Source organism: Monomorium pharaonis, chromosome 9 (assembly GCF_013373865.1).
Source record: "Monomorium pharaonis isolate MP-MQ-018 chromosome 9, ASM1337386v2, whole genome shotgun sequence".
Classification (NCBI taxonomy): Eukaryota; Metazoa; Arthropoda; class Insecta; order Hymenoptera; family Formicidae; genus Monomorium; species Monomorium pharaonis.
This window is the reverse complement of record NC_050475.1, coordinates 11381218-11401949: the sequence shown is the minus strand read 5'-3', so window position 1 is coordinate 11401949 and position 20732 is coordinate 11381218. Positions and strand designations below refer to the sequence as shown.

General features: G+C 34.6%; 1 protein-coding gene across 10 annotated transcripts in view; it reads right to left on the bottom strand.

Annotated features, from left to right (window-relative positions):
* The window catches only part of LOC105831628 (activated Cdc42 kinase-like), a 255483-nt gene that overhangs the window by 183780 nt on the left and 50971 nt on the right, over window positions 1–20732 (bottom strand). For 8 of the 10 annotated variants that reach the window (XM_012671875.3, XM_012671876.3, XM_028188949.2 and 5 more), the window contains one exon: window positions 4253–4492. The exons of 1 other annotated variant lie outside the window; for it this stretch is intronic. In XM_012671875.3, the coding sequence (XP_012527329.1) occupies window positions 4253–4492 (240 nt within the window). Of the gene's footprint in view, window positions 1–4233; window positions 4493–20732 lie in introns of all 10 variants that reach the window. One more of the 10 variants, XM_012671879.3, reaches the window with a different exon arrangement.

The following is a 20732-nucleotide window of genomic DNA, read 5'->3' as shown; positions in this document are numbered from 1 at the left end:
TTTTCTAATTTGTACTGCAATATTTTAATTTTATGTTTTCATTAACCCTTTCAAGCTCGAATTTTTACAGACACATTCATAAAATATAAACACCATATATATAGGTTTCTAGGGTCGCTGATTACAAATCTGACAACAGAATTTTAAAACTTAAAATGGCGGATCTAATGACAAATAAAATTTTCAAGTTTGTTTTTGTTCAAATGCATGTATAGGGATTTTTGGGGTTCCTAATCTGATAAAAAATTTGTTTAACTCAAAATGGCAAATCCAATTTAGCACGCTAAATGTTCTTTAAAAAAGAAACCTCATGTAAAATAAAATTTTTGAGTAATTTTTTAATTTTGCTTAAATTCATAAAAAATTTTCTTCAGAATATGATAAGAAAAGTTGGAAAATGATCAAAAACCTCCTTGTACCTTATTAAAAAAAAAGATAAAACGGTCGAATTGGGCGGAGCACTCAGGTAAACGTTTCAGATTATTTTTGTACGTTACACGGTGCATTTTTTAGACGCCATTTTCAAACCGCCATTGCACCATTACTATTGAAAATTCAGGCTTAAAAAAAATTTATGTTTTACATTGTAACGTCCATAAATTGTCCCTTAAATTTCAAATCAATCTACACATTACATTTTTCAAAAAAATTATAATTTTCAAAAAATCTTAAAAAACAGGCCGTTTACATGAGATTTCCCCATTAAAATCAATAAATGTTAATTTTCAGGAGTTTTCGAAAACCTAGATAACACCTAGACATGTGTATATAGGTAAAAAAGCAGTTTGGAGGTAAAGTAATGCAGATATGACAAATCACTGTTCGTTCTTCACGCAACACACTAAGATGGCTATTTCAATACAAGCCACTTTGCTCTAAATATGAGTAGAATCTGAAATATTTCGAATATAATAAAAATTCATAACCATTGTTTTTACAAAATGTGACCCATAAAATAAAAAAAAAGGTTCGTTCGGGTGATGAGTAAACATCGATCCTTTTTTAACACCCTCCTTTAAAATAATATAAATCAATGTTTGCAAGTTAAAAACTGATGTAAGATTTGCAGTTATCGTATCAAACACCCCTGAATAAAAAATTTTATGTAAATAAACAAAATTTAAAAAATTTCGGTGCGGCATGTTGGATCCGACATTTTAAATTTTAAAACCCTGATGTCAGATTTGTAATCAGCAAGCCCGAAAACCCCTACATTATGAATTTTATCCAAATAAACAAAATAAAAAAAGAGCAACCGCAAAAATCGCCCATTTCGTGGACATCAACTTTTGATACAATTTCGGTGGTAAATGATTGTATATCATCAAACATTCATTCCCTAAAAATTTCGAAATAAGCATACCTTTTATTGAGATATGAAGAGTTAAAATTGATATTATTCACGAATTTGAAAAAGATACGTTTAATAAAAAAAATCACATAATACTACTTATGTTAACAATTTTTCGTAGCTCAATAACAATTATGTAATTTATAAAATATCTCGGTGAAAAAACTACCACTACTAAAACTATTAGAAAAATCATAGTAAATCCCACAATATTTCAGAAATCGATGATATATTTAAAATATTGCTATAAAGTTATCGGATTTATAAGATATAAGGCAAGATAAAACCGTGTTGATAAAATAACGTTAATAAAATACTCCCGTATATAAATGTACTCGTTCACAGACCGCAGAGATAAGTATCCAACATCAGTTAAAATACATTTTCCTGAAAATCGTAAGTTGACGTCTAAATGACATTCTGACTTAAACGTCGATTTGAGGTCACGATAAATTAGTCTTCTAACAGATAAACAAATCTTATCTAAAACATTTTTTTATATAAGAAATAACCTTGAGGTTTTTTGTGTTAAACGGATAAATGGCATATATTTCATTGGTGTATAGTGATCAATTTAACCCGTCATATCTCAGTAATAAAATGTATGCTCAATCTGAAATTTTCAGAGAATTGATGTTCCATAATATACAATTATTTACCGCTAAAATCGACTCCAAATTTTAATATCCACAAAACGGGCGATTTTAGGCCTGTTTTTGCGGTCGCTCTTTCGGTCCACCATGTTAATCCGGGACCGTCCCGTTTGCCCACGTCAATATTGGCCACGGAGTGTATTGGCCACGTCAATATTGGCCACGCCAATAATAGCCACGCATCAATATTGGCCACATTAATAATGGCCATGTCAGTATTGGCCACGCGTCATCATTGACCTTCATTATTGACCATACGTCAATATTGGCCACGCGTCATTATTAATCATGCGTCAATATTGGCCACGCGTAATATTGCCCACGTCAATAATGACCACGCGTCAATATTGCCAACAAAAATATTAATCAATTAATAATCAAACTCATTGCAAACAAAGTGAAGTTCACATGTGTTTGCAGATTTCCAATACTATGTACATGGGTTAGCGACGGGGTGGATACAAAAAGGGGGTCGAAGGCCCCCCCCCTTTACACCCCACCCGCGCGTTTGTGTGCGTGTGCGTGTGTGCGTGTGCGTGCGCGCGCGAAGCATTTTCCGCACCGTACGGGTTTCTTTCCACGCTATCAATTTTTAAAAATAGGCCCCTAAACTAAACAATTACCCATTTCATAACTTACAAATTTTAAAAAAGTGATTAATATTAACGTGGATAATTTTGATGCGTGGCCAATACTGACGCGTGGCCAATAGTGACGTGGCCATTATTGACATGGGTAATATTGCGCGTGGCCAATATTGACGTAACCAATAATGATACGTGGCCAATATTAATGCGTGGCCAATAATGACACGTGGCCAATATTGACGCCTGACCATTATTGACGTGGGCAATACTGACGTGACCAATCCACCTCGGGATTAATCGGGATTGTGGCCAATATTGACGTGGTCAATATTTACGTGGCCAATCAAAACCGTGGTCAATATTGACGTGGGCAAACGAGTGCCACTCTATTAATCCGCCATTTTGGATTTTAAAATTCTAATGTCAGATTCGAAAGTATTCCGTTTGGACACGTGACGATTGGACACCGCACGATTGGACAAACACCGTATTGTTGAACACTGCATTATTGGACACCGCACGATTGAAAACACACACACACACACACACACACACACACGTGTTTGTAGATTTCCGATACAACTTACATGGGTTAGCGACTTAAACGGGGTGCGGACGAGGGGCCAAAGGTCCCCCCTTGCACCCCCCTGTGTGTGTGTGTGTGTGTATGTGTGTGTGTGTGTGTGTGCGTGCGTGCGTGCGTGCGCGCGCGCGCGCGCGCGCGCACCCAAAGCATTCTCTACACCACACGAGTTTGCGACTTTCAACGCAAAACGAGATGCTCGTAAAAATACGTATAGACGTTTAAAATTCACATTTTTTTCAGGCAGAGCGACGCTTTTTTCTGCCAGATGTTTCTAAGGTTAGATAATCTGTCATATAATATATTAATGTTTTTCACTAGAAGACTGTGCGGTGTCCAATAATGCGGTGTCAAATCGTGCCAAATCCAATCGTGCGTGTCGAATCAAGTCGTGTCCAATCGTTACATGTCCAAAAGGAGGTCACCCTTCGTAATCAGCGACCCCAAAAACCTTTGGATTACAATTGTCACATCAATATTACTTAATGTTCGTTCTGACATAAATTTTTTCCAACATTTTTTGTTTATTAATAATATAAATAATTTTATAAATAATTCATAAAAATAACATGCACCTTAGTGTTAATAAAGATATCGATGAGATAAAATTCCAGAAAACAAAAAAATTCAGGTTTTAATGCCCAAAATAATTAAAAAGTAATTTAAAAAAGGTAAGACTCCAGAGTCTCACTGGGCCGCAAACGGTTAATACTTTTATGTAAGTAATTTATATTCAAACATACATTAAAATAGAATTTTATCAGATGTTTTAATTATTTTTATTGTTTATAAATTTTTAACAAAGTACATTGCCTGACAAAGATTCATTCCTAAGCATCCTTTGTAAGAAATAATGAGACGTAAACCGTTATCAACTTAGAGACTATTTCGTAGCAATCGATAATTGAATCGATAAATATGTGCAGTCAACCGCTGACGGTTAATAATGCTATCTACATCCGCTTTATCCTGCGATAGGCGCATAGAAACGAAGAATTGTCAGACGGTGTACTTCTTTCATTGAGAAACATTTAATATAATGTACAAGCTATCTAATACCTTCTAATTCAGCTTTTACCTAATGATCTGAACATTTGATCCATTTCTGCCAAAAGACTCGGACCAAAATCTAAATTTAACGTCTTATCAAATCTTAATGGACTATCTTGGTTTTCTTCATCACTGATTTCGTGGTATTCATGGTTAGCTCCGAGATTATCGATATTACTATCTACATTGGATGTCATGGTTTGCTTGCTCGCGTTGTTGTCAGTAGTTACATGGCATATCTCCGAATTCATATCAGACCATAAGCTCTCTAAATAAACATATAATATAACACTATATTTACAAATAAATACAAAGTTGATTATCAAGATTAAATATGATTAAATTCAATAATATATTATCAAAACTTGCAATTTAAAAAAAATTGAAATATGTGAATAAAACGCGATTATTAGTGTGTAAATCTAATATATTTAATCAATACAATTTACATTTAATTATTAACAGTTACATACAATTGTCACTAATTGAACGTAATACAAATGTAAGATTTAGACGCGTTCTGACATCGAGTCGTTATTAACAGAAACTTGTAATCTTCAATTTTAAGACCTTCTACATCAATTGGGTCAATCGAGAAAACCAAGCAGAATTGCAGACAGATGTAAACAGCTCATATCTCCATCTCCCATATTAGAAATTCAGATTTATAACTATAAAAATTACATATAACTAAAGATAAAAAAATAAACCAAAAAAGAAATATAAAAATAAAAGCTGCGATCGTCACTCACCAAAACCACCTAGTCTCAATGCTAGCCAAAGTGTTGGCAATATAACAATGCAAATGTAACAATTGCGCCCAAAATAAAAAATATAAAACTTGTAACAAGTACAAAAAAACGGAACAAGAAAAATAAACAGAGATGTTATATGTCAAAAAGTCCACAAGCAAGTGTTCGAACAGTCAAGAAACGAAAAACAAGTGACAATAATCAAAACAATGTCTTTTAAGTATTTTTTATGACCAGAATGTATACGTAATCGAGAAATTCGGTATCTTTTTGTAAATTTAAACTTGATTTCCGTGTTTCTCCCTTGATTCGTTTCTTAATCTTTAATTACATGTATTCTTATAGCTGTCACCCATCTGCACAAAAAAATAATTACTATTTCCAAGTAAATATTACTTGTTCTAACTAACTGGTGTCTTTCAATATCCGCAAATCTACGATAAACTTGTCACAATTATCACATTTATTTAAAATATATTCTAAATCTTAGTAAGTGTAATACTTCAAACAAGAATATTCACTTCAAACAAATATTCGATTTATTTACTATCTAAAGTCCAACAAAAAATTCTTCAATCAAGTTTTATAATATTCTTGAAACAAGAATTAATTTCTTCAAACAAGAATAAATTCTTATTTTAAGTAAAAAATGTTGATATTTTCTAATACTTGTGACAAGTATATCTTAAAACTAATATTTAAAAAATATTCTTGATTGAAGAAAACTATTACTTAAACGAAATAAAATAAAATAAGTAAATTGAAACAACCGTGTCTCTCATGCTGTGGAGTAGCTCGTGAGAGGTTCGAGCGAGAGGGAAGTGGAAATAATTCCTACGCGAGATGTCGAGTTTTACAACTTAAAAGAAAGCTTTATTATATAAAAAGAGAATAATTATATACATATATTTACAGGTTTGGTTTCCGGATCGTTTGACGCGGTAATTTATAATATTCAGTTCGTTTATACGAGACGCGGTGCGCGCGGATGTCGGATGATGCGTAACACGTAAGTGGTGATTTGCGACGCAATCGGTGTGTGTCGCAGGAGCGCCAGTTGTCGGATGCATGTAAATTTCGGATACTGTGCGGCTGTGGGCCCCGGTGTAGAGTGGGAGGGAAAGCACAGATAATAGCTTGTTTCGGCCACGATACTTGGCGGGGCGTAAGACTCTTACTTCCCTCCTCCTCGGGCGAAACAATTTGGTGTAGGTAGGCTCAGCGATGTGAAATCTGACGGCCAAAAACGCTTGGCGGGGGCGAAGACTCCACCCCTTCTCGTTGCCAGGTAACGCTTTGCAAGCAGTGCAAAAGATGAAGAAATGCTAACTTGGAACGCTCGGCCGAGGCGAAGACGCTTCACCACGTTGCTTTGCTAGCTTTTTTATGATTAGGACTGGTTTCTGGGATCAAGTGTTCGGAATCGTGTCAGGTGACAGGATGATCTTGGAACTTCCTCCACCGGCTTTTTATACGGTGGAGGCCCCGGCTTTAGAAGTTTTCGTCTCAAGTTTGGGTATCCTCGCGTGCCGCAGTCCCCCCGCTCTAGGAGGAGCCTGCGCGTGTGCGCGGCGGTGATGCCGCTCGTCGGTCGCGCTCACTCACTGTGGCCTTCATTGTGGCCGTTTGGGAATGCTTAAATTTGGGAGCCGGTGCTTCGCGCCTTTTTGCCATGAGATTTTATGGCGATCGGCGGCTCCTTTCGCCGAGTAACGGTGTTTTAACGAGGCATCGTTACAAAATAGTTGTCTTGCCTGTAGAATATTTTTCTGTGTATGGCTTTCTAACTAGTATGGAAGATGGAGACATAAACTGTTTTCATCTGTCTGCAATTTTGCTTGATTATCTTGATCGACTCGATTAACGACATAAGATAGGAGAGACCGGAGTTGCTATACTTTTTTTCTAATTTTTTTACACAAAACTAACGACTGGAATGTAAACCGCAAAAGCATTTTTTAATAGCTACATCTTTAAACTATGTAAAAATAATTTTTTAAATTAAATAATATTATTATGTTACGTCCAGCCTTATATTTAACTCTATTTAATAGGAAAGATATTTCAAGGAAAACAGGTAAGGCAGGGAAGGACGTAACAAAACGTAGAATTGCCGTAGACACACAAATTAAGAGACGGTAGGTGCCTCGGATCAAACGCACTTTTTGCGAATAAAGAATGTGGAGCGTGCCGGTAAGCTCGTTATAACCCGTTTTCGAGTCGTGCATCCATCGGTCCAAGTTTTGAGTCAACGAATTGAATCGCTTTAACTCGGAATCGGACCACGTGCTATCTTTATTCGGAATAAGAGGAGGTCGTTGAAACTTAAATAAATGATGAAATTTTACGTAAAATTAACAAAAGTATTTATTCTAATAACAAAATAAAAAAAATACAAATAAGCGCTGAAGTCGTGATTTGACAATTTTGTAATAACGGTGGTAATATCAAATTTAAAACGCATAGTAAGTATGCATATAGTTGTATAAATATTATATAAGTATGTAGTGGGCGGAGAAAAAGAAACAAAAAAAATTATTCATTTTAATTCTATAGTTATATAGTAAACGCGGAACAAAGAAATAGTCGAAGGGTTTACTAAATGGTTACGTGAGAAAAACAGGAATGCTTAAAGTCGTGAGAGAATAAGGGATGGCGAGAATCACACGCGGGATCCTCGAGATCGAAAGAAGGTGAAGAATGTTGAGAATCGCACACGGGATCCTCGAGGTTTGGTAAAGGTGAGCAAAAATCGCGAGGATCACACTCGGAATCCACGAGGTTCAGGGAAAGAAAAGGGACGAAAAACTCTAAGAGGGAATTATTTATAAGTAATAGGAGCGTGTCTTAAAGAATTAAAACGGAAAGAAGTAGATGTGATCATGGGACTTACTCATAGAAACGCCTCTTAAAGACTTAAAAACGGAAAGGAGTAAATGAGTAACGTAAAAGCAAAAGAAAGAAATTGTGATTGTGGGACTTACTTATTACTGGTTCTCGAACAAATCTGTTGGAATCGAATAGATTTCTTGACCGGATGAAACGGCACAAAAGTTTATTCGCGCACTGATTCTACATGATTATATTCTATTACAACTATTGCTATACAACCTTTTACTAACTTCATATTACTCTCCTACTGTTATTTCCATCACTGCTGTTTAACTAACTAACTGACTCACTAACTAACTGGGTAACTAACTGCTTGGTAATTAACTGCTTACTGACTGACTGACTCTCTGCATGTAATGATTCTCACTAATCTTCCTCTCTCTCGCTATTAATTTCTCCCCTTACTCGTTACTAATTACTAACTACTAACTGGTTCTCTTTAAGATTTAGTATTATATATACAGAGTCTTTAAAAAGGAGGATCCAGATGTAGATGGTTCAAATATTATAATTGCTAGGACTCTTTTTCAGAATTGTGGTGAATTCTAAGATTTCTTATTGGAGAAACAGTTTTTCCTTTTTGACCAATCATAAGTTGAGTAATCTGTCAAAAGTTTCTCTGTTTCCTCCCACATTCCTTTAATTTTATCGAAGGGATCCGACCTATCGCGTAGGTTATCTTCCCTTCGGGTTTAAAAAGATAAATAATTCTTTATCGTGCTAGACGTGCTACGGTATGGAAAAAACGGTTATTTATTTTTTGCTAATGTGTGCTACGATATGGTTTGCAGATGGAGGAAACGATGATTTATTTTTTGCTAATGTTTGGATTCTTTATTCCTCATTTTTTTGTGAGAAAACGTGAAACCTTGCTTCAAACTCGAGTTTGTTTTTGCATTTCTACCTTCAGAATTTATTGTTTGTTGACTCGATATTCAAAAGAAGTTAAAATTATCAACTTGGTCGTATCGTCCATCCATGTTTGTCGTCACGTCTCTAACAGACTTATCCTAGACGCATAAAAAGATTATCAGAGACCGTTGAAACAAAATTTCTTTTGTAATCTTATTTGTTTTTCTGACGAAGGGAAATCGTGGAATCTGCCGGACGTAACAACTAACTGAAACGCATTATTAAAAAATATGAGATGACTATACTTGTAACAACTAACCCCAAATGCAAAATAAGTTGTTACATATAGTAAGGCTAGTTGTTAGATTAAGTTTTCATAATATATAGTATATTAAAATAGCTTATCTCATTATGCTATTTTTATGTATGTATATCTATATAGGTACATCTATATTTAGAAATAGCCCAGTAGAATTAGCTTTTCAAAAAAAAATTAATAACTCAGGTTTAACTGTGCGTAAAGCACAATTAATATATGTAGATTAAGATAGGTACGTTTACGACTTGTAAAAAGCTCGGGGTTATTGCAAAATTACAGGTTGAAGTGAGAAAAAAGCAGTTTTTTTTGCTTACGTCTCGTAAACTAAAAACGGAATCAAAAAAAGTTTCAAACAAAAATAGTAGGTATTAAGTAGACCTACAATAATAAATTTAATTCGCTAAGATCGGTTGATTAGTTTGGTTGTAAAGTAGAAAAAATTATGAAAAATGGCCATTTCTTAAATTATTAATAACTTTCTTAAAAATTAACTTAAGCATTTAAAATTATAAGAGAATATAGCTCTTATGACGATAAAAAAGTGTACCAAATTTCATCAAAAAATATTAACAACTTTTTGAGTAATGTTAATTGTTTGTCTAAAACGCGCTCCACTAAAATTTAATTTCTACATTTTTGAGACCATGCACAAACCCGAATCAAAGTTGTTTCTCTTCTTAAAAAGTTGCAGTATCGTATATCGGCCTTGCAAAATGTGTGCAATGCAATTAAATGCCTCAAATAAACGTGTAAAAAATAAGCCTAATTAATAATTAAATAACTTTTAAAATATTAACGCTATCAAATTGAGGTGCAATGCATTTGAAAAATGCGATTTTTCTTTAAATTTCAAAAAAAGAACATTGTCTTAGTTTACTTAAAAACCGAGATAATTTTTTTTTTAATCACTGTTGCTACAGTTATGAATATTAATGACTGAAATTTTGACAACGTCTTATTAAATAGTTAAAGTAACCTCTCCCAAAAGTTTGAAGCAATTAATAAAGATTGACCACTGTGAACGTGTTAGCAAAAGCAGTATTACTCGAGAGCGGCGGGTGGCGGCGCGCGTGCGCGCGCACGTCGTGTGCTAGCGCGTGGCCAGGCGAGTGCGTACAAAATTGATCTGGCACATTCAAATTACTTCAATCGTTAATATCTCGGGAACTAAGCGTCCTAAAAAGACAATTTTTTTTTAAAACTGGGTTATCTTAACGAGACAAGATTAAAGAGCTAAACTATTTTTTTATATCTCTTCAAATAAACGTTCTAATTAATTTTTTTTTTATTATTTATTTCACGCATTAAATACGTATAAATAATTTATTTATCTATGCGGCGTGTGCATATGCTCTTTGTTATTATAACTTCTTAATTTTTTTATTACTTTCATTGCAAGGAATGTGTACGTTTTTTACTTTTTTTGAATAATTTAATACAATTAACAAACATTTATATTTAAAAAAACTAATTATATTACTGATATTTGGTAGTAGATTGAGGTTAATTTAATAATAACATTAATGCCAAAATTGTTATAAATTATGAAAAAAAATAAAAAACGTGCACATTCCTTGCAATGAAAGTAATAAAAAAATTAAGTTACAATAACAAAGAGCATATGTACACGCCGCATAGATAAATTATTTATACGTATTTAATGCGTAAAATAAATAATTAAAAAAAGAAAAAAATTAATTAGAACGTTTATTTGAGGAGATATAAGAAAATAGTTTAGCTCATTAATCTTGTCTTGTCGAGATAGCCCAGTTAAAAAAAATCGTCTTTCTAGGACGCTTAGTTCCCGAGATATTGACGATTAAAGTAATTTGAACGTGCCAGATCAATTTTGTTCGCGCTCGCCTGGCCACACGCTACCACACGACGTGCGCGCGCGCGCGTGCCGCCACCCGCCGCTCTCGAGTGATACTGCTTTTGTTAACACGTTCACAGTGGTCAATCTTCATTAATCGCTTCGAACTTTTGGGAAAAATTATTTTAACTATTTAATAAGTCGCTGTCAAAATTTCAGCTCTTGATATTCATAATTGTAGCAACAGCGATTTTTCAGAAAAAAAAATTATCTCGGCTTCTAAGTAAGCTAGAACGTTTTTTTTTAAATTTAAAGAATTATCGCACATTTCAAATGCATTGTACCCCAATTTGATAGCGTTAATATTTTAAAAGTTATTTAATTATTAATTAGGCTTATTTTTTACACGTTTATTTGAGGCACTTAATTGCATTGCACACATTTCGCAATGCATATATATACGATACTGCAACTTTTTAAGAAGAGAAAAAACTTTGATTCGGGTTCGTGCATGGTCTCAAAAATGTAGAAATTAAATTTTAGTGGAGCGCGTTTTAGATAAACAATTGACATCACTCAAAAAGTTGTTTATATTTTTTGATAAAATTTGGTATACTTTTTTACCGTCATAAAAGCTATATTTTCTCACAATTTCAAATGCTTAAGTTAATTTTTAAGAAAGTTATTACCAATTTAAGAAATGGCCATTTTTCATGGATTTTCTACTTTACAACCAAACTAATCAACTGATCTTAATAAACTAAATTTATTATTATAGATCTACTTAATACCTACAACTTTTATTTGAAACTTTTTTCGATTCCGTTTTTAGATTATGAAGCGCAAGCAAAAAACTGCTTTTCCCTCACTTCAACCCGTAATTTTGCAATAACCTCCAGCTTTTTGCGAGTTGCAAACATACCTATCTTAATTTACACATATTAATTGTACTTTACGCATAGTCAACCCGAGTTATCAATTTTTTTACAGAACGGCCCTTTTTAAAGCTAATTCTACTAGACTAAAATATACACTTTTTATACCCCTCCCCCTTTCTTTCTCTCTCTTCCCTCCCAATCCTCCCTCCCTCTGTATGTGCGTGCGTGCGTGCGCGCGCGCGTGTGTGTACAGGGTGATTCTTAATGACCGTTTCAACTTTTTACCATAAAAGATGAATTACCGACTGCAACCTTAGTACACACATGTATGGCCTGTTCACATACATATGTCGTACATATGTGTACTAAAATTGCAATCGGTAATCCATATCCCATGGTAAAAAGTTAAGACAGTTATTAAGAATAACCCTTGTGTGTGTGTGTGTGCACGCACGCACGCACGCACGCAGCACGCACGCACACACATACGTATGCAGGGTGTCCCATATGTGGTATGAAAGTTTTCATAGAAAAATATACGGGATTATGGTGGCTACTGATGTCTTAAAAACATATTTTTGTTTAAGCAATAATTAAATATTGCTTTGACAGGTTGGAGCTGGTTGTAACGAGGTATGTTGTTAGAGTTTTTTTGCTTGTCACAACCAACCCCGTTGATGAAATATAACCTGTATATAATATCTAAGCGTAAGCTTAGCAGAAGGAGAAGCGCTGCCTGTCTCGCCGCTTCTCCTTCCCCTCCAACGCCGGCAGCCAATGCTTGACACAATGGGCCGTACTATGGCTCGAGCGTCTCGAGTCCTTCCCTCAGCGCGCAGGGCGCGCTCTCATTCGCGTAATTTGAAAAATTAATATCTCGGCTATCATTGGAAATAACCAACAACTATGGTGGACTTTTATGTCCACCTTAATCCCTTCTATCTTCTCATAAAGACTCATACCAGATGTGAGACACTCTGTATGTATATATATATTATATTTTATATCATATACACAACAAACCATAAAATATCACATAAGATCCAGAAATCTACGCAATACCTACTGCTGCTGTTACGCTTTGATATTATATACAGGCTATATTTCATCAACGGGACTGGTTGTAACAAGCAAACAACATACCCTGTTACAACTAACTCCAACCTGCCAAAGCAATATTTAATTATTGCTTAAACAAAGATATGTTTTAAAACATCGGTAGTCACTGATGGAAGCGTCTAGAATGGCCACGTTCGAATTGACCACAGCAATTCACAGGTAATTGCTGCTAGTTTTCCTCGTGTATCGATTAGAATTGTATTTTAAATTATCCAATTAATAGACGTGGGCATTCTAATGCCACCCGTCACTGATAATTATTTGAAAATAAAGATTTTAAAGAAATACTTTGAATTTCAATATAATGATTAGACATATTACTGTGATAAAAAAATAAAGTAAATTTTTCATTTAAACTTTGCGGGTACTTTAAAATCATAAAATTATTTTTTGTGTGGCTTGGTAGTACTGTCTTTGACATCTATGCAGAGTTTTATGTCAATATATTCAATTGCTGCAGAGCTACACGTGTTTTTGTAAACATACAAAAGTGACTTTTACCTTATTTTTTTATCACAGTAGTATAAATATATAGCACATAATATATCAGTGACTTTCCGGGAAAAAATGTTTCATATAAAAACATATATAAAATATGTCAATATATGTTTATATTAGTTTTCTTTCTTTTGTAAAATTTGTTTGATATAAAAAAATAAGTTATACTGAAAACATAGAAATTTAAAAAATAAATTTCGCATTGCTTCTTTTAAAAAAGCTAAGTATAAACAATTGTCTATATATAATCATATATATTTCAGAATATATATGATTATATATGGACAATTTTTCATACTTAATTTTTTTTAAAAAAGCAATGCAAAAATTATTTTTTAAATTAGTTTTTATCTTTTCAATATGACTATTATTTTTTTACATCAAACAAATTTTACATAAAAAAGGAAACTAATATAGACATATATGCATCAATTTTATACATATGTATTTTATGTATGTTTTTATATGAAACACCTTTTTCCCGGGTTATTTTACTTTCGGCTATACAAAACTAAAAATCTTTTTTATTTATAAAAATATCCTACTCAGCCTGAAATAACTAACTAAACATTATCGCAATGTTCTTACAAAAATGTGATATTTTTTACAAATTTTTATTTTTTTTATTTTACTACAATATTACGTGTAACAACATGTTCCATGTAACAACTCTCCCCTATTTTAAAATTGAAGATTACAAATTTCTGTTGATAACGACTCGAATTAACATCAAAACGTGTCTTTATACTTGTATTGCATTCACCTAGCGACAACTGTATGTAACTTTTATTGATTAAATTAAATTATTAGATACATGTAATAATAACTACGTTTTACTACCATCTTCCCTTTTCTATTTCAATTTTTTTAAAAATATGATTATGCATTATACAACAAAAAAAAATGCAAAAATATTGCAGAAATTGCAATATTACAAAAAATCTTATACTTAAATGCTTCATAACATAATTAAAAAATAAGATTAAAATAAGATTCACGATTTCTAATCAAAAAAATAATAAAATGTAAAATATTGCAAAATATTGCTGTAAAATTATAACATTATAACGCTGTAGGTAATGAAAAAAACATGATTATTTTCACTAATCTGTTGTGTAAAAAATAATTTTTGCCATATTAATAAAAAATATACTTCATTTATAATAATTTATTATGAATAATCAATCCATATAAATCGCACAATAATATCACTCCATGCAACACAATATTCAAAATAATATTAAAAATATACAACAACCTTATAAAACAGCAAACATTTTTTCTAACGCTGAAAACCTGTTCATTACTTAAAAACATCCATGATTTACATTAACATTAATTTATATAACTTACAATCCAAATTAAACAATTAATCATATAAAATAAAAAATTATTAGTGTTTTACATCTATTATTTAATTTTGACATTTTTAATCATTTTGCATTTTTTAAATTTATCTTAATAAATATTTTTTTAAAAATTGTTTATAATTGTGTTAATAACAATAAATAGATTTATAAAAATATATTACGCATTTTTTATACATTTACAACAAGATTTATTAAGTTTTTATTATTCCTTGTCTTATATTTATATAATTTTTTAAAGTTTTATTTGCATTTAATTGAGAATTTAGTAATTCATAATTTCTGAGAGATGTTATAAATCATACGTTTAAAGTTTTCTTCAAAAACTCTAAGTTTAGTAGAAGAGACGGTGGCAACGCGGCGCACCTTTATTGTAACAAAATGCATCATTCAACAATACCCAACACTTCGAATATTAATGCTATTTGATGTAGCTGTATTTAACCAAGGGAACGGACAGAACTGTCCCTCACCGATTTTAATGAGCTTTGGATATGTTGTAAAACATGAAAAAATATTAGACTCATATTCTTTTTAACGGCGTATCTCGACGTTTAGAAAAACCATCCCTCGAAAATAACGCATTTTTTTGTTTTTGACGAATATCTTTGAAAATACAAAACTTATGAAAAAATGTTTAATACAGATGTTTTATGGCATTTTATACTCTTTACAATAGTATATTTAGATTTTTCAAAAATTTTCAACTTTTAAATTTACCCCACCCCCTTTTTTGACATTTTGAAAATTTTGTAAGGACAAAAATTAAAGAGCATTAAAAGCCGAATCCATCCATATATAATAACATATGAGTTCCATCATTCTCAATTATGGGCAAAACGAGATAGTAATCTCGTGCTATAAGCGCCGCGCTAGAAATTGCGTTATTTCTTTAGTTGCGTCACATTCAATAACTGCTTCTTCTGCGTATATTTTTATATTAGGACATAAAAACGGATTAATCTTAATTACATAATATTTAACGTATTACACGATATAAAGCATAAATGCATATATGTAACAAAAGTAGCATGTATATACGTATGTGCGTACGTACATTTTCATTGTTACAAATGCAAATATAGATTAATATAAAACAAAATGTTTTTTTAATATTTAAAACTGCAAATACAATATGTGAGAAAACTAAGATATATATGTGTGTGTATCGAAAAGGTCTCTAGGATCACATTTAGTTCATGGAGAGTACGCGACGTGTGCGTGCGCCACAAGCCTAATTTTTGGTCTTTAAGTTTCCGCCCTAGTATGCGGTACATTTATGTTCTTCTCGCTGATATGCGCCACGCGGTGCATGTGCATCACACGTTTCTGTTATAAAAGTTATAACCACTCAATTATATCATTTTGTTGTTTACTAAATATAATTACCAACGTACAAAGTTGTGTGTGTTACTACGAGTACCTTCGTTTAGCCTAAATCCCTGTCAGGTTATGGGCCCAGGGATCGCACACTGTGCCAATAAGTAAATTCAGTGTTCAAAGAAAGGACACGCAAAAATGGCTACTGCATCGAGTCTCGCAAATATTGAGAAGCTGACTGAGACTAATTACGAGCTGTGGAAGGTACAAATGAAAAGCGTATTAGTATTCAACGACTTGTGGAGGTACGCTGAAGGCACGGAAATAAAACCGGCAGCAGATGCACAAGAGTGGATAAGGAAAGACTCAAAGGCATTAGCGTTGATAAATTTAAGTATCACGCACAGCCAACTCAACCACGTTAAGAAGGCTACGACGTCGAAGGAAGCATGGGACGGACTAAAGGCGGTATTCAAATCACGAGGCCCTGTGCGGAAGGCAGCTCTGTACAAGCAGTTGCAGAGGATGGAAAAGAAGCCGAACATCACGATGACGCAATATGTAACCGACTTCACACGGAAGGCGGAACAGCTTGAAGAAGCGGGCATCGAAATACCAGATGAGTTGTTATCGATAATGCTATTAGGCTCATTACCGGCCGAGTTCGAAAATTTTAGTGTAGCGATAGAATCACGCGACGAAATACCGACACTTGAAAACTTAAAAATAAAGCTCATCGAGGAAGAAGCTAGGCAGAGTGACCGCGTCGCGAGAACCAACGAAGACTGTAATAATAATGAAGCGTTACTGACGAAAGGACGTCCCGAACGGTCAAATCGGTCGAATGCAAAATCAAAGGACAGTCATACAAAGGCGAGCGTAAATAAATTTAGCGGAAAATGTTATAGTTGCGGTAAAAGCGGGCACATGAGTCGATTCTGTAAAGCAAAACCGAAACGCAGTGAATCAAACGATGCGACTGATGCGATGACGGCAATAGCGTGCAAACCGAAATTATTAAGAAATCGAATACTTGGTACCTCGATAGCGGCGCGACCAGGCATATGTGCAATGACGAGCGTGCTTTTGTGACAATAAAAAACGACGAGCGAGTAAAAATAAATACAGCCTCGGATCACTTCGTGGAGTCAGGCGGTAGAGGCGATATAAAGTTAGACGCGAAATCAAATCGACAAATAATTAACTCCGTAAAATTAAAAGATGCGTTATACGTTCCAGAGTTGCGAAATAATCTTTTGTCAGTGTCGAATATTACTGAAAATGGTTATACGGTCAAATTTGGAAAGGATCGAGCAACGGTTAATCGGAAGGACGGTTCTATAGTTTTTACAGCGTCAAAACGTGATCAGTTATATGTTGTCAACGAAAGAAGAGAACAGGCAGCGTTTGTTAATGAAAGAGAAAAAATCGAATTAATAAAATGGCATCAGAGGTACGGACATCTTAATATTAGGGATTTAAAAGCGATAAAAACTAAAGACATGGTACTAGGTATGAGTCTTGCGTCAAAGATAAATGAAATAGATTGCGAAGTATGCGCAGTGTAAAATTCACGTGAAACCTTTTAAACCATCGTCTAGTCGTGAACCGAGCGTTTTAGGGTTAGTGCACTCTGACATTTGCGGGCCGATGAGCACTGAGTCGATCGGTGGCGCAAAGTATTTTGCCACTTTCATTGACGATTGTTCCAGACATACAGAAGTCGTCATGCTCCGAAATAAATCAGACATTTTTCAAGCATTCAAGGACTACAAGAGAAGAGTGGAGAATCAAACTAGCAAACGAATCAAGAAGCTCCGTACAGATAACGCGAGGGAATACTTGTCTAATAATTTTACCAATTTCCTCAAAGAAGAAGGAGTTCGACATCAGTTGAGTGTCGAGTATACACCCCAACAAAATGGTGTGGCAGAACGAGCCAACCGCACGCTGGTGGAATGGCCAGGTGTATGATGCTGCAAGCTGGTCTCCCTGATTCTCTATGGGCAGAGGCGGTAAACACGGCGGCGTATTTAAGGAATAGATGCGCAACGAAGTGTCTTGATGGGATTACACCATTTGAAGCATGGACGCAACGAAAGCCGTACGTGGGTTTCTTCAGGACGATCGGAAGTAAGACAATTGCGCTAAATAAGAATCAAAGAGGAAGGAAATTCCAACCGAAAGGCGACGAATATTTGCTGGTGGCAAATATTACTCCGATGAGTCAAAAGCATATCGATTGTGGAAACCGGGAACGAAGACTGTCATCAAAGCACGGGATGTAAAATTCTTTGAAAGGATCGAATCTTCCCCAGAATCCCCGTCAGGAAAGGTGTTTGCCGCACCTAATACTTTCATTGAAACGTCAGACGGAAAAACGAGTAATGAAGATACAGAGGATGAAGTCATAGGAGATTCTAGAGAAAGTCACAATGGAGATACGGAAGACGAACCTATGGATAATGCATCAGATCTCCAAACAGCAGAACAAGAAGTAAGTGAGCCGCGCCGGGGGCCAGGTCGTCCTAGGATCGCTAGGACAGGCAAACCGGGAAGACCACGAAAAGTCTATCAAGACAGCAACGCTAGACATCCAGATCCAAAGTCCACATCACAAATGTTAGAGAGAAATGACAGAGAAGCATGACTATCAGCCATGAAGAGAGAGTATGACATCTTACTAGAAAACAAGACATGGACCCTTGTACCTAGACCATTGAATAAGAAGATTTTAACTAACCGATGGGTATTAAAGGCCAAAGTCGGTCAAGATAGCGAGATCAAGAAATACAAGGCACGGCTTGTAGCTAGAGGAAACACCCAAGAATGGGGAGTAGATTATGAGGAAGTGTTTGCCCCTGTGGCGAGATATGAAACAATTCGCACGTTACTCGCCGCTTCTGTGGATGAAGAAATGCATGTGCATCAAATGGACGTGATCTCAGCATATGTACAAGGAGAATTGAACGACGAAATATATATGGAACAGCCCGAGATGTTTGTTAAACGTGGGCACGAAGAAAAAGTTTGTAAGTTGCTCAAACCATTATACGGCCTAAAGCAGTCAGGACGAGAATGGTACAAGAAGCTCGACAGCTATATTATGGAGATTGGTGGTAAGCGCACATCGGCAGATCCCTGCGTCTACGTAATCGGTGAAAATGAAAGACGAGTCATTATCATCGTTTATGTCAATGATTTAATTTTGGCTTCAAAGAAGATGGACAGACTCGAAGATGTCAAGTTGAAGATGAAATCAATGTTCAAGATGGTAGACCTTGGTCAAATAAATAATATTCTTGGAATAAGTGTGCAGCGCGAAGGTGCAACCGGAAGAATACACCTTTCGCAAAAGAAATACGTTGAAGATTTAATCGAAAAATTCGATATGGAGCAGGCTAAAGCGGTATCTACACCAATCGAGCCAAACTTGAAAATTACTAAGGAAGCAAGTCCATCAACCGAAGAGGAAAGGCCAGAAATGAGGAATCGACCTTATAGAGAGCTAATCGGCGGACTGATATACTTAGCGAATGCCACACGTCCTGATATATCATTCGCAGCCAGCACATTAAGTCGGTTTTGTGCAGACCCAGGAAATGATCATTGGCTCATCGCGAAGCGAGTATTACGCTATCTAAAAGCAACGTCTCATTATGGAATCACATACGTTAAGGATGAGGAACGTCTAAGAGCATACTCTGATTCGGATTGGGCAGGAGACATTGACGACCGCAAATCGTGCACCGGGAATGTCTTAACACTAGCTACGGGTCCAATTAGTTGGAAATCAAAAAAGCAAGCGTCTGTGGCTTTGTCGACCATGGAGGCAGAATACGCGGCACTTTCAGAGGTTTCACGTGAAGTAGTCTATATCAAACGGCTGTTAATTCATATGGGTTTCGAAAAATATGTGACACCTCCAATTAATGTGTTCTGCGACAACCAAAGCGCGATTAAATTGTCAAAAAACGCTGTATTCCATAAGCGAAGTAAGCATATTGATATTAACTTTCACTTCACACGCGAGTTAGTTGATAAGAAAGAAATTGTAATTCATTATCTACAGACAGATTCGATGCTTGCTGACATACTTACGAAACCGTTAACTAAATGTAAACACGATAGGTGCGTACAGATGTTAAATCTAAATTCTATTATTTGTTGATAGAGATCTTGTCGATAGAGGGAGTGTGAGAAAACTAAGATATATATGTGTGTGTATCGAAAAGGTCTCTAGGATCACATTTAGTTCATGGAGAGTACGCGACGTGTGCGTGCGCCACAAGCCTAATTTTTGGTCTTTAAGTTTCCGCCCTAGTATGCGGTACATTTATGTTCTTCTCGCTGATATGCGCCACGCGGTGCATGTGCATCACACGTTTCTGTTATAAAAGTTATAACCACTCAATTATATCATTTTGTTGTTTACTAAATATAATTACCAACGTACAAAGTTGTGTGTGTTACTACGAGTACCTTCGTTTAGCCTAAATCCCTGTCACAATATAACAAAATATATATCAGGAAAAAAGTGTAAAATATAAACTACAATAACTATTTGCATAATTATATTATTTACACTATATGCACATAACACACTCTGATAATAAAGGTAATATAATTATATAAATTAATTTAATGAGTTTGAAAATATACATTTTGCACACGACACAGACGAATAAATTTAATATC